Source organism: Typopeltis vanoorti, chromosome 11, assembly GCF_054136105.1.
Source record: "Typopeltis vanoorti isolate ZY-2024b chromosome 11, IOZ_Tvanoo_1.0, whole genome shotgun sequence".
In the NCBI taxonomy this organism is placed as follows: domain Eukaryota; kingdom Metazoa; phylum Arthropoda; class Arachnida; order Uropygi; family Thelyphonidae; genus Typopeltis; species Typopeltis vanoorti.
In genome coordinates this window covers 28,680,173-28,694,694 of record NC_143559.1, presented here as the reverse complement: position 1 = coordinate 28,694,694, position 14,522 = coordinate 28,680,173, and the positions used below count along the sequence as shown (strand labels likewise).

The 14,522-nt window shown below is 34.3% G+C and overlaps 1 protein-coding gene across 6 annotated transcripts in view; it reads left to right on the top strand.

The window, feature by feature from the left end:
• LOC150101403 (actin-histidine N-methyltransferase-like) overlaps positions 1 to 14,522 on the top strand; it is a 311,777-nt gene that overhangs the window by 51,582 nt on the left and 245,673 nt on the right. For all 6 annotated transcript variants that reach the window (XM_090401040.1, XM_090401036.1, XM_090401039.1 and 3 more), the window contains one exon: positions 8,414 to 8,559. In XM_090401040.1, the coding sequence (XP_090257166.1) occupies positions 8,414 to 8,559 (146 nt within the window). The remainder of the gene's footprint in view (positions 1 to 8,413; positions 8,560 to 14,522) is intronic.

Here is a 14,522-nt window from a genome sequence, read left to right as displayed (position 1 = left end):
ATAATTAGATATTAGACAAAATTAAAGTAGTTATATGAATATTAAATTGTAAAATAAGTTGTTTACATTAAATAATATTTACAAGTCTAACTTTTGTGATGGAAGATCATATTGGATTCTGAATCAAATAATAATTAATCTCTACATAATCAGAATCCAACAGTTTACAAATAAAATTTAACCAAAAACTGTGAAAAAAATGTGAAAAAATGCTTCTGCCCTATGTTGAAGGAACATGATATACTGTTAAGGAAATTCCTGCCCTGAGAGAAAACATAAGAGGGACTGCCCCATCACGAACTAATTCACTAATTTGCTGTGAATTCATTCGCAGTGTTTTTATCAAGAGTTGCTTTATAATTTCAATTGATGCACATGACTTCGTAACAGAGTGTAAATGTATGTGTGTATTGTGAGGATAGTAAGCATTTTGGTTCAAGTCACCATTAAATAACATGTATTGAGAAATTGTCTGCTACCTTATAAATATTTTTATATTAAATTATCCTTCATCATTGAGTATGGATAAAAGGAAGAGTGAAATAGTGAGCACAATGATAAAAGAAAAAAAAGAAGTTATTACTTTAAGGCAGAGTGCAAAAATTGCATATCATTTCAGACTCTTATTTAGTAAATGTGTTTGAATTATTAAACTCACATTTAGAAGAAACGAGTGATAATGACTTCATTAGTACTGACGAACAGCATGCATATGAAGAACGAGATATTTGTGATGCAGAAGCAAATATACCAATGAAGGACATAACTTTTAAAGAATTTCAGTTTCAAATGGTTGAAGCTTCAAATCAACAACTTATGGATATTTGTTGTTTCAAGGATACTTCTGACATAAGACTGAATGATATAATCACGTAATCACAAGAAAGATATTTATTTAACCAAATATTTTGGTCTGGAAATAGCAGACCATCGTCAGTGGTATTACAAGAACAGTTTAAAAAATACAGGCTAGAATACTAACAATAGATCATTAAAATTAGAACACGCTGCGTGATGTTATATCACTAAGTATGAAACGGAATATTTTGAAGTAGAAACATGATTGAATTTGCTATTAAAAAAAAAATTAATTAATTAATGAGTAATCTTGATTAGACTTTCCCACAATTTTGATATAGATATACAGTCATTACGATTCAGGTTGCGGCGATGGAGCAAGGTCTCCACGCTTTCCTTGAACAAACGTTTGAACCTATAACGGGATCTATGTAAGAGGCGAGTCCTGGACCAAAGGATGCTGTGGTCAGTTTCAATCCCGTGTTGAGCCAATCCAGACTTTTCAGGTTTGTTGTGAAGAATGGATGATTGATGTTCTTGGATTCTTTTTTTAAGAGAACGTCCAGTTTGTCCAAAATAAGAGAGATCACAATTGCACGGAATTTGATAAACTCTGATTTTGATAAATTTGATATACCAATGTACCTCTCAAGGAAACTTTAAAATTACTTGCTGACATCTTTCCTCAAGATATTATAAAACTATTCGATTTCGTAATACATTCTGGATATTTTGTATGTCAAAACAAATTATATAGCCAAGTAGATGGAACGGCCATGGGAAGGCTTCTTTCTCCGGCTTTAGCCAACTTTTATTTAGAACATTTAGAAAAAGTCCTCTCATCTATTTTCCCTCAACCATCTTTTTGGGTAAGATATATAGATGACATATTTACTATTTGGCCTCACAGCAAAAACGCTTTACCTTCCTTTTTAAACAGTATTAATTCCTTGCATCATTGCATAAAGTTTACTATGGAATTAGAAGAAAACAACCAGTTATCTTTTTTAGACGTTCTCCTCATCCGATCACCTTCAAATATTCTTACAACTACGGTATACAGGAAACCAACATTCACAGGTCGTTATATTCTTAAAGAATCAGCCCATCATCCATGTCAAAAAACAGGAATTATAAAATGCCTCATCAGAAGAGCCAAAACTAATTGTTCTACTTTTGATTATCTACAGAAAGAATTTTCTACTATCCAACAACACATGAAAACTAAATGGCTTTTCTGAAAAAAAGTACTCAACGTCTTCTCAATTCTTATAATCCTCCACAAAACAACAAAGTTTCAATACGTCGAGTGCCTATTCCTTATATCTCTGGTATTTCAGAACCTATCGTAAGAATTTTAAAGAAATATGATTTAACAACTACGTATTCACCTATTAACAAATTGTCTTCTCATTTTCCTTCTCCTAAAGACATGTGCTCAACTTTATCTCTTCCTGGAGTTTATCAAATTCCGTGCAACTGTGATCTCTCTTATTTTGGACAAACTGGACGTTCTCTTGAAAAAAGAACCCAAGAACATCAATCATCCATTCTTCACAACAAACCTGAAAAGTCTGGATTGGCTCAACACGGGATTGAAACTGACCACAGCATCCTTTGGTCCAGGACTTTCCTCTTACATAGATCCCGTTTTAGGTTCAAACGTTTGTTCAAGGAAAGCGTGGAGGCCTTGCTCCATCGCCCCAACCTGAATCGTAATGACTGTATATCTATATCAAAAATCTGGAAAATCTAATCAAGATTACTCATTAATTAATTTTTTGTTTTTTTTTTAATAGCAAATTCAATCATGTTTCTACTTCAAAATATTCCGTTTCATACTTAGTGATATAACATCACGCAGCGTGTTCTAATTTTAATGATCTATTGTTAGTATTCTAGCTTGTATTTTTTAAACTGTTCTTGTAATACCACTGACGATGGTCTGCTATTTCCAGACTGAAATATTTGGTTAAATAAATATCTTTCTTGTGATTACATGATTATATCATTCAACTTATGGATATTGACTCTAATCAGAATGTAGACAAAGCTCTAAACTGTGACACATGCACACACACACACAGAGAAAAAAAAAAATTCACTGCAAAGTATCTTCATATATTTCTCAAAATTTTCTTTTTAATATATTTTATTATCCTTTATAATTATATTGGCATAAAATGATAAAAACAAATGTATTAAAAAGAAAAATTAGTGCATTTTCAAAGCCAATAGATGAGTTGCAATTTTTTTTTATCATCATCAAATTCCTGATGTACCCTCAAGGGATGTAAAGGATATTACGATAGTACTACATGAATAACTTCATTGCTAACTTCCTATCAACAATTTTCCTCCAAATCAATCTCTTATCTGTCAAGACTCCAACATTATCAGATCTTTTATTTCTGTCATCTAAGGCACTTTTTACTGTATCAATCCACCTATATATTTTCTTACTCTGGGTCTTTTTTTCTGCCAACCTGGCAGAGAACATTTGTTTTGCTAATTTTTCCTCTCCCATTCTGTGTAAGTGACCAACCTTATCACCTGAAATTTGATTAGTTCTGCTCATTCCTGGATGTTAACAATGTCAAATTCTTTCCTAAAATCCATGTTTTTAATATGATATTGCCATTGATGCCATGTATTCATGCCCCTAGTCTTTCTCAGGACTCTTATATCTGTAGTCTCTAGTCTTTGGTCAAGTGTTTTATTTCTAACCCAGCTCTCAGATCCATAAGTTAAAACTGATTTGAACACTGTCTTGTATGCAGCTAATTTAGTGTTCCGACTAATTTCTCTCTTATTCCATATGAATTTATTCAATTGACTTCCTACCATACCAGCTTTGCTGATTCTGTTGTCTATTTCTATACTTAATTTATCTCAGTAAAAATCATGCCTAAGTAGCTGAAATGTTTCACTTGTTCCACAGGTTCTCCATTCACAACACAGTTGACATTTTCAATGATTCTGCCTATTTTGATTGTCTTTGGCTTTTTATTGCTGACCTTCATACCATATCTATTACAATAGCTATTCAATTTAGTCAGAGAATCTTGCAGACTTGTAGCGGATTTATTTAGAAGTATAACATAATCCACATAAAGCAAAGAGCTGACATTAACATCTTCAATTTTGATATCATGTTTAATGTCACTTTTCTTCATAATGTGATCCATATAGATAATGAATAACAGAGGGGATAATGTACATCCTTGTTTCACACCAGATTTAACATTAAACTATCTTCCTGTACTTCCTTCAATTCTGACTGCTGACTTACAACTCAGATAAAGACTAAGTATTGCTTGATATAATACACCATTGACACCATATAACTGTAACATTTTGAAAGCTTTCCCCTTGGCACCTTGTCATATGCCTTTTGCAGGTTTACAAAACTTAAATACAAATCTTTGTTATGTTTCCACGATTTCTCATATTCCTGACAGCCTCTATTTGGCCTGAATCCAGCTTGTTCTTCACCAAACTTCCCTTCCATAATCCTTCTCAACCGTTTCTCAAGTATACTTGCATAAATCTTACCAGGAACAGTTAGTAGGGAAATAGAATACCTCTGTAATTTTCATGTTCAGTTTTATTTCCCTTTTTGTCTATGGGTACTATGAGAGCTCTTCTCCAATCACCTGGAATTCATCCTTCTGTCCAGACCATCTGAACTATGCCGTGCAGCCAATACAAATTCTTTTATACCTTCATACTTGAGCATTTCTGGTTGAATATCATCTACTCTTGCTGCCTTCCACATTTCAGGCTTTTGATGGCTTTTTCTACTTCAAGTATGGATAAATATTCCTGATTGCATGCCTGGTTATTTTTTCTTTTTTTTACCATTGTGCTGTCACTGCTTGTTTCATTTAGCAATTTTTCAAAGTAATTACAGTGGAACCTTGGTTGTCGAACTTAATTCATTCCTGAAGGCTGTTCGGAAACTGAATTGTTCGAAAACTGAAACAATTTTTCCATAAGAATTAATGTAAAATGGATTAATCCGTTCCCGAACCCCAGATAATTGTTTATTTAAACCTTTACAACAGTACTTCATACATAAGATCGTATACAAACATATTGAAAATGCATAAAATCTTACATAAAAAGAATAAACACAATAAATAGATAAAATAAAGACGAAAATTGATCCCCTCTTTATTTTTGAGTATTGTACAGATCGTTGATTTTGCCACACCAAACTGCATAGCAAGATCCGAGACACGAACACCATTTTCATGTTTGGATATGATTTCTTTTTTCATCTCTATCATGGTTCTAACAACTTTATTTTCGCTTTGCTGCTATCACTATTCTTCTGAGGCACCATGGTGGCTTAATTAATAATAATTTATGAAAAAAAAAAACAAAAACAGAAAATCAAGAAAACTCACTGCAAATTCGAGCAGATGTCTGCACTGAATGAAGGCTGCCGTGTAACTGAAGCCCCCTCCCCCCCACACACACAGTTGCTGTTTGCCTGTTTGGGAACCGAAATTCTGTTCGCAAACGGGGGCGTTTTTGGTTCGGAAAATATGTTTGGGAACCGAATTGTTCGAGAACAGAGGCATTCGTCAACCGAGGTTTCACTGTATTCCATAAATCTTGGATATCTTTTTCTCCAGTTTTCATGTCACCTTTATCATCTCTAATTCCTTTTACAGCACTCTTTCCTCCATTTCTGAGCATTTTCAACTACCTCCAGAATATATTGCCACGTTCCTAATATTAATTTTCTGTGTCCTTGCCAAAGTCTTCCCATGACTTTTGTTTAGCTAGTTTTACAGTGTTTAGCTTTCTTACATTTGTCTCTGTATTCTCTAAGAGCACAAGCTGAATTATTGCCAGGAACTTTCAATATGCTTTCTTCTTTTCCTTCACTGCCTTTTTAACTTCCTATGTCCACCATTGAGTTCTGATTTTTTTTTTTATCCTTTTTTCTCAAATAATTTTTGTGTATTTAAGTCTACAGTTCCTATCTGAGAGCTGCTCAACTTTTATTCACTTTAAAGTTTTCTTACCAGTTCTTCTTTTCAATATGTAAGTTTATCCTATAAACAATAAATTGCATGATATCTTGTAATTTATGCCATAGGTATCCCTTTAAAGATTAATTTTATCCTGCTCAAGACTAAATACAATAGTAATCACTTCCAATTTCAAATCCTCTGTACACTCTTGTGTCCTGCACCAGTGGGAAAACATCCCTATCAACAATAACATAGTCAGTGACACTTTTCTTATTCCTTTCCTCTTCTCTACATATGAATTTATGCACATTTTTATGTTGGAACATTGTGTTAGTAATAACCAGTCCATGTCCTGAGCAGAAATCCAACAGGTATTTGCCATTATTATTAGCTTTGCTCTTTTCTCCAAATTTTCCCAAAATATTTTTGTATGTTTGACAATCATTTCCTACTCTGCTATTTAGATCCCGAACAAGGACCAACTTTTCATTTTTCGTTGTGTCAGTTGCTTTTTCTAAAGCCTCAATAAATCCCTCCACTTCTACCTTAGTAGAACCTTCTGTGTGACCATAGGCACAAATAAGTCTCATTGTCCAGTTCCCTATTCTGATATTTGCCCACATCACTCTACTTGGCAATTTACAGGCACTATTGCCTGCCCATTTAATAACATTAGCCTTGTATTTAGTGTTGAATACTATAGCTATTCCTTCTTTTCCCTGATTGCTATTGCCTGAATATAACATTTTCTATGTATTCCTTAGAAATATTTCACCAGTTTTTGTTTTGTTTTTTTTTGTTTCAGTCACCCCTACTATGTCGATCTGGTAGTACTTATCCAATTCTTCTGCTAGTTCCATTTCTTTGCCATTCAGGCTTTTTATGTTGATAGTACTGATCCTGAACTCTGGTGATGTTGAGTTGAGATGTGTTTCAGGATTTGTTCCAGTAGCTGACTTTTTTTGCTGTTCACCCTGCTGAAAACAGTGGGGGGGGGTTCTTGTTTAACTGGACCACACCCCAGCCGACATGAAATTCTGTCATGTTGTACCATCATTTTATTTGTGGTTTAATCCAGTAAGAATACAGTTTGGTCGGCTAAATCCCAAATTGCCAGTCCATCCTCATTCATTCAGTATCCAAAGATACCTAACAGGGTGTACAACAAGAAGGTGAGGATTGGACATTAGGTTAGAATCCCTTGTTGGTTCTCTGCATTCCATTAAAGGCTATGTGGAGGTCTCCTCTCAGTTATACAGCTTTTACCTTTAAGCACCTTTCTTTTTTTTTGTTGTTTATTATATTCTGTTAACATGGTTTCACTTAGCATGTTTTCATGGGATATATTAACCATATAAAGTGAGGGATTCCTGTACTTGTATAGAAATAAACAAAATGGAAACAAAATGATGAAATAGGCTGTGGTAGACCTGTGACTTTATCTTTCTTCGGTGGTTCCAGACTTCAAAACAATTTGGAAATATAAGCAAGTACATTCATCCCACACTGATCTGATCAGTATTTTGTCAGTACTCATCATTGGGTCACGTGACTGATATGGTTGCTTGGGACATTACACCTTGCAGGTACCCTGATAGACATCACAATTTAAAAGTACTTTCAGTTGAGCTGTTCTTCATGATTCTTCTGAAAAAATGAGTTACTGATGTGTTTGGCTAGCGTAGTAAAGGAATTTTGAGAGATCATAAGGGAAGAGTTACTTGAGATGTCTTTTGCCTGGGATGCCATTTCATTCATCTAAGACTGATCCATGACAAGCTTTACTTTATATAATGTGGGAAGTGGATATAAATAACTGTGCAATAGTTATTTTTTATAAATTAAAGATGCCAAGAAATTATATTCTTCATTTCATCCTTTAACCAAATGTAAGAAAACAAAGTTTGCTCTTGAAGTCATTTCGCAACTGGGCTACTTGTATATAGAGGCTAATGATTTTATATCAATTGCCTGACTATCCCATAATGCAATTCACATATCCTTATGGACATGTATAATGCTATGCATTATGGGATGGGCCACTACCCAGACTGGTCCACCATTTTAATTATTTCTGGTAAGATAATCAGCAGTTTCCATTTTGGGACTCAGTGGAGGTAGAAGTTGTGACATCTGTCACTGTCACAAAAGTGGTTCTCGCTACGTGAAAATTTGGGAACCCTGCCCTAATGTTCATATTATATAATTAGTGTTTGATTTCACTTTATAATTTATGCCTTTTTTTAAATTAACATTTGCCATATATAATAATACTAATCTACATTTTTATTAAATAAACAAGGTTTATAAACTTAAATATAAAGAGCCAATAGGCTTCATTTCGGTGATATAAACATTATTTAAATTAAGGGGATATTAAATCCCACATTTTTTAAAATCGAATCTTATTCGGTTTTAAAACAATGTGGGATTTAATATCCCTTTAATTTAAATAAGGTTTACAAATTTTTCTGATTAAAGAGGATAACCTTTCGTGGAATTTTTTTTTTTCACTTTTTGTTCTTTTTCACAGACCAGGTATTTGCATATATGTTTTATTGTTTCAAGTTTCTATTTTATCTTTGCATTTCAAAATAATTTAATTATTATGTATATTTTATTTATAGGTTTGAATATGCCTTTTCCAGAGAGAGAGAAAAATTGGGAAGCATTTATATCCTGGTGTGAAAATAATGGAGCAGAATTGAGTATGGTAGAAATAGAGAAAGTTAATTGCGAAGAATATGGTCTAATTGCAAAGAATCAACTTCAGGTATTATTTCTTTCTCAAATGTTTATCGTTGTGGTTGGATATTCCATCCCAATTTTTCTTTTGTAGGCTCAATGATGTATCGTTGACCAGTAACTTGGCTTCTTATAAACCCACTTACTGCTTATGGTAGTTTGGTCAATCCTATATACATTGCCTGCTAAATTGCATATGTTCTTCTTGCCACTTTGCATTTTACAGGTTAAAAACCCCAAATTTCCAGGAAGGAAAACCATACCACTTTCATACTGGCTAACTCATCGTCATGAATTAATCCTGATAAATCTCTGATAAAGGCTCATGTCCCAGGTAGGATTCACACTCAAGTTTTCAGCTAGAATGCATTATTGATATCAGTTGAGCCACAACACTAGTTGGATTATGTGCTTTATATTTTTTATTCTGATTTGATTTCAGTTAGGACATTCAATTAATGCAAAGCATCTTAGACAATGAAGCATATGGATTTTATCTGTCCTTTGTGAATATTCCATTTGTCTGCTTTCTAGTTTGCAAGGGAGTTTCTGAGTTTCTCAGAAAGGGGAAAAAAAACCTCTTTCTTCTATATTACACTAACCCATTTTCCTTTGAGAAGTCCTTATTAAAGTTTGTAAAAATGTCACTTTAGCAGATATATTTAAACTATTTATTTATTTATTTTATTTTCAAGAGACAAGCAAATTTATCCTTTTATGTTTCTCATATCCAGTATAGGAGATGCATAAACAGTTAGCTTGTCAAAATAATTAATCAGAATTAACTTCCAAAGGTCCCATTTAAGCAAGGCAACTTAAATTAGAAAGTTTGAATCAAAGAAATTTAATGTTTATTTATGAGCATGCACTCACTCACCCACAGTGATACTTTGATTTTATGCTGCTGTTTTTTTTTTTTTTTACCCTGAAGTTACACTTTTTTATATGGTTCCAGTTAAATGGCTGTGAGAATAACATTAATACCTCCATAGCACAGTTGGAAGAATGACAAGACAATGTACCTTTCAACTGGAAAGGATTTGAATTTGATTCTCATCATCATCATCATCATCACATGCACTTCAAGGTATTAGGCCTATTTTGGCCTGTTCTGCCCTCAGAAGCCATTGGCAAGTCTCTGCAATGGAAGACCTGGGCTTCATTTCCTGATGGTATATAATGAAGAACCCTATCTCATTTTGACAAGAAGAATATTTCTAATACTTTTTTCAGTTGAAGGTGAGTTAGCCATTCTCATATGGAAGTGGCAGGGTTTATGTCCTAGAAGCTCATGTTTTTCATCCCATATGCATGCAAATTGGCCAAAGAACATGCACAGTTAACAAACAAAGAATATACCACCATTGGACAGTGGATGGGATAGTATAGCTGGTAGAGTGTAGCATTTAGTTGGTGGATTAAGTTGGATTGCTATAGTATAAACAAAAGGAATTTCAGAAAAATATTGGGAATTTACTACAAAAGTACCATTTCAAAGTGAATTTTAAATCCCTGCAAAACTAAGGAACTTCTTCTGTTCTTCTAAAGGTCCTCTTTAACCTGGGAGTGCACACAGTTGTACTTGTTGCATTGGCTATGTTGGCAAAATAGAAAGCACTATCCTGATTAGGCAAAAGGAACACAAAAAAGGCATATCAGATATATACATTATAAAAAATCATCTGACCATGCCATCAATATTAGCCACTAAACTGACTGGTCAGGAACCCAGTATTATAGTGTACAAAGTTCTAGTGTGATAGGAATGTCAAATGGGTGAAGTTTTTATAGTTGGGATTAGAAAAATGAAGTGTGTAAATTTTGAGTAAAGTTCAGGAACACAAAATTGGTTGAACTTTAAAATACATTATTCAGTGATAACTTTCTTCTTGACATTTCGGGTTTATGGAAGTGTCCTTCTCTATCATCTCATCAACTTGTTGCCAATGTACAAACTAGTTATAAATTTCTGTTAATTTGGAATCTAGTCAAGCCTTTAACCATTGAAAGCATGAATCTTCAAATTAATTCAAAACTCTAGGTAATTTATATATTAAGTTTTTTTTTTTCCCTGCTAGGAGACATTTGTCTCCTATGATTAGTGAACAGAATTCTTGCAGATTATCAGCATCTGTGTATATTATATTTTTATATATAGTAGATTTTGCTTAATTGGGATACATCAGGAATAGCATAATTTATTCCAATTGTGAGTGACTGTCCCCCTAATTAAATGAAGTTGCACCTGAAGAGTTTAAAAGGTGTATGTACATAAGATAAAATACAAGCTTAGACGAGTTTTTCATTTATTGTATAGAAAATTACTGACTTACAGATAAAGTTAAATGATTGGCTTTAATTAAAGTAAAATATTTACCATAAGTATAATTTCATTTATATATAAACACACTTGCAGTTCTTAGCAGTGAATGGTGTTGCAAAAATTGATCAAGTGTAGTCTGTTTCTTTTTTTTTTTTTTTGATTGAGCCACAATTAAACAAAATCATTGCAGTATTTAGTGTCGATATTGCTTTGACTCCTTGCATGAAACAGAATTGTAATCCTGGGTAGTCACTCATTTAAGCTTAGGAGTGTCACCATTATCATTTTCTTGTTCTTCTGATGTTCTGCTGCAATTTCTCCACAATTTCCTCCTCAAAAATCTTCACTTTCATTATAGTATTGAAAATTACCATCACTGGATGCTAACTTTTTGTAGTTTCTGATGTGGGTCATGTTTAATGAGATATCATTTTCACTGTCACCAGTATCTGACATATCCATGATTGAATGCTTAAAACCACAGTGAACAATACAGTTTTGAATAATCTTGTTGCTTATTCCTCACCAACTATTGACCATGAACTGTATTGCTTATAAAAGATTAACTTTTGCACTGACCTCCTTAGCAATTGTTAAGAGCCAGTAAAATTTTTCTTGATTTCCTCTGCAATTCTATGTCCCAACCATTGCCTTGGTATCAGGTCTGGCTCCCACTGACGAGACCTCAATAAAGGTCGAAACCGGTCTGGGTGGTGGCCTTTCCCTTAATGCATAGCATTATACATGTCTGCAAGGAGATGTGCTTTGCATTATGGGAGATACTAAGACAAGGAGTGATGAGAGCTTGGTCCATCTTTACCACGAGTTCCTCAGCCCTGAAGATACTTCAGCTCCAAAGTTTGTTTGCTTACACTTGGATAAAGGATTAAACTAAATTTATTATAGTCTAACCAAGTGGGAAAAAACTTCCAACATCTTTCTCTAAATCCAGAGTAATTTAATAATAAGGTGAGACACCTTTTGGCAACGTATAGGTAAATATGACTTCTCCATTGCTTCTGCCTTAGTATCACTACCTTTGGGTTTGGCTCCCACTGACGAGACCTCAACAAAGATTGAAACCGGTTGGAAGCTTCGGTGATGAATGGCAATGCTGTAACCCATGAAGTTAACTGAGGCACGGCTGTTGCTGTTACCCCTCAGATGAGATATGAGCAAATGAACGGCTCTGATTGATGGTGGGGTGAACCTGCCATGGTGTAGAACCAACCGGTTCTGAGAGTTCTCAGTGGCAGGGTAAGCCTGTTACTGAGGGGAACAACACTGAATTTTTGGAGTTTGACCTGTACTTGAACATTCAATAAAGGTCGATACCGATCTGGGTAGGGGCCCTTCCCTTAATGCATAGCATTATACACGTCCGCAAGGAGATGTGCTTTGCATTATGGGAGATACTATGGGAGTGAGGAGAGCTTGGTCCATTTTTACCACAAGTTGCCTCAGTCCTGAAGATACTTCAGGTGCAAACTTTGTTTGCTTACACTTGGATAAAGGATTAAACTAAATTTATTATTATGTCCCAACTCATAAGCTAGTTCTTAAAATTTCAGTTATCATCCATTCATTTTTGTTTGTATGGTACTGAATTAGGGAACTCTCCATTCTAATCCTGTAAAGCATCAAGGCTTGGCCCTTTTTCCAATAACTAACAGCTTTCGTCTGTAAATTCCTGACACATTTAAACAGCATAACACCGTTATACAATTCATCGCTTTGATTGATTCCAAGTAGTGTTGTGTGTTTATAACATGGGGAACTATCCAATGTGTCATGATAAAATACACCGATGTTTCATTCAACATCGCAGGTGTCATTAGTACTAAATTTTTGAAGCAAGATTATGTAATTTTTCTAACATCCCATGTGGTAGAGGTCACTCACTGACTCAAATAATCAGTATTGTGCCCCAAATAAATGAAGCAAATGCTTGTTCTTCCAGACTTGTCCAATAAAATGACTGCCCCGATTAACCAGTGGACCGGAATCTATTAGATGACTTCAGCACAGATGCTATTGCAACTTTCAGATGGCACTTAAAGAAATCCCCACTACCAAAATTATGACAGAGATAGAAGAAGACATAAGAGTACAAAAATTTGCCTAATGAATTTGCTAACAATATTCACTTTGATGTAATTCTTATTCTAACTACAACTATGCCTTTCACCTAAATTATTTACAGCATCCCTAAAAGAAATTTGTGAAAACCTGGATTGGAAAAATAGAGGAATTATGGTAAATGGAAAAAACTAAATCACCTGTGATTTGCTGATATTGTTTAGGAAACTCTGCAGAAGAATTTCAACAAATTAACACCAAATTGAGTGCAGAAAGTGGACAAAAAGGATTAAATATAAACAGACAAAACAAAAATAATGTATAATAAATACATAACTAAAAAGCCAGTATAAATATAAATGGAAGACCAGGAAATTGATATAGTCACTTCCTGTTGACCTAGGATTACAGTAGAGAATGACTGTAAAGAAGAAATTATATGTAGAATTCAGCTAGGTTGGATAGCCTTTGGAAAACACCATGCAGCACTCAAAGGAAACATCCCAGTCTTCCCTAAAAGAAAAATATTCAACAGTTGTATACTTCTGGTCATGACATATGGAAGTGAAACATGGACTTTGACTAAAAAATTGTCCAACAAGTTGAGGATTACACAGAGGAAAATGGAAACACATTACTTGATACTACCATTCTAGATAAAAAGTGTAATACTTGGGTCAGAGCTCAGACTGGATTGAAAGACATTATAGCAGTAATTAAAAGATCCAAATGGCAATGGACAAATCATATTGCAAGAATTAACACTCAAACATGGACAAAATTGATATCAGAATGGTATCCTAGAGATGGAAAGAGAGCTATAGGAAGACCAGAGATAGTGGAAGGATGAGATTAAAAAGATGGCAGGAACTCAGTGGCATAGAAAGGCTCAAGATAAAAATTAATTGCATCTTTGGGGAAGGCCTTCATCCAGCAGCGGACAGAAAATGGCTGATGATGAAGCCTTGCAGCGGTAATCAAACTGCTGAAGAATATAGCATACCAAAGTGATCTTCGAAGAAAAAAAAAATTATTATTTGAGCCTGTAAGAGAATTCTATTATTATGTGACACCTCCAGGGAGTCCAAAGACTCATTGAGGGAGGGCACCTACTCTACAACTCTGTCTACACCAATGCCATCAACTGCCCACCACCACCACTAGCATTTTTATAGGCAGTCACAAACATCCATGCCCACGCAGGATTCGAACCTGCAGCCTTTTGGCTGGAGAGTGGATAAGCTAACCACTCGTCCAACCAGGCCGGCAATAATGAATTATGGTAATAATGAATGCCTCAGAGTATAATAGAAAGATGTTAATGCTTTTAAGAGACCATATCACATATCAAGTAACTGATAAAGATCATGCTGGCTTCAAAAAGAAAAGTTCCTAAATTGATACACAAAAAAAAAAAAAAAAAGAAAGAAAGAAACAACTTGGTCTTCTGCAGTAACAAAATTATACACACCATTCATGCACCCAATGCATATATGGCTTTCCAAAAATGCATAAAAACAATACATTGCTTTGACCATAGCTGATAAGAGGTAGGAATTGTACAAAGGGCTACCTCCCTTTGTACAATT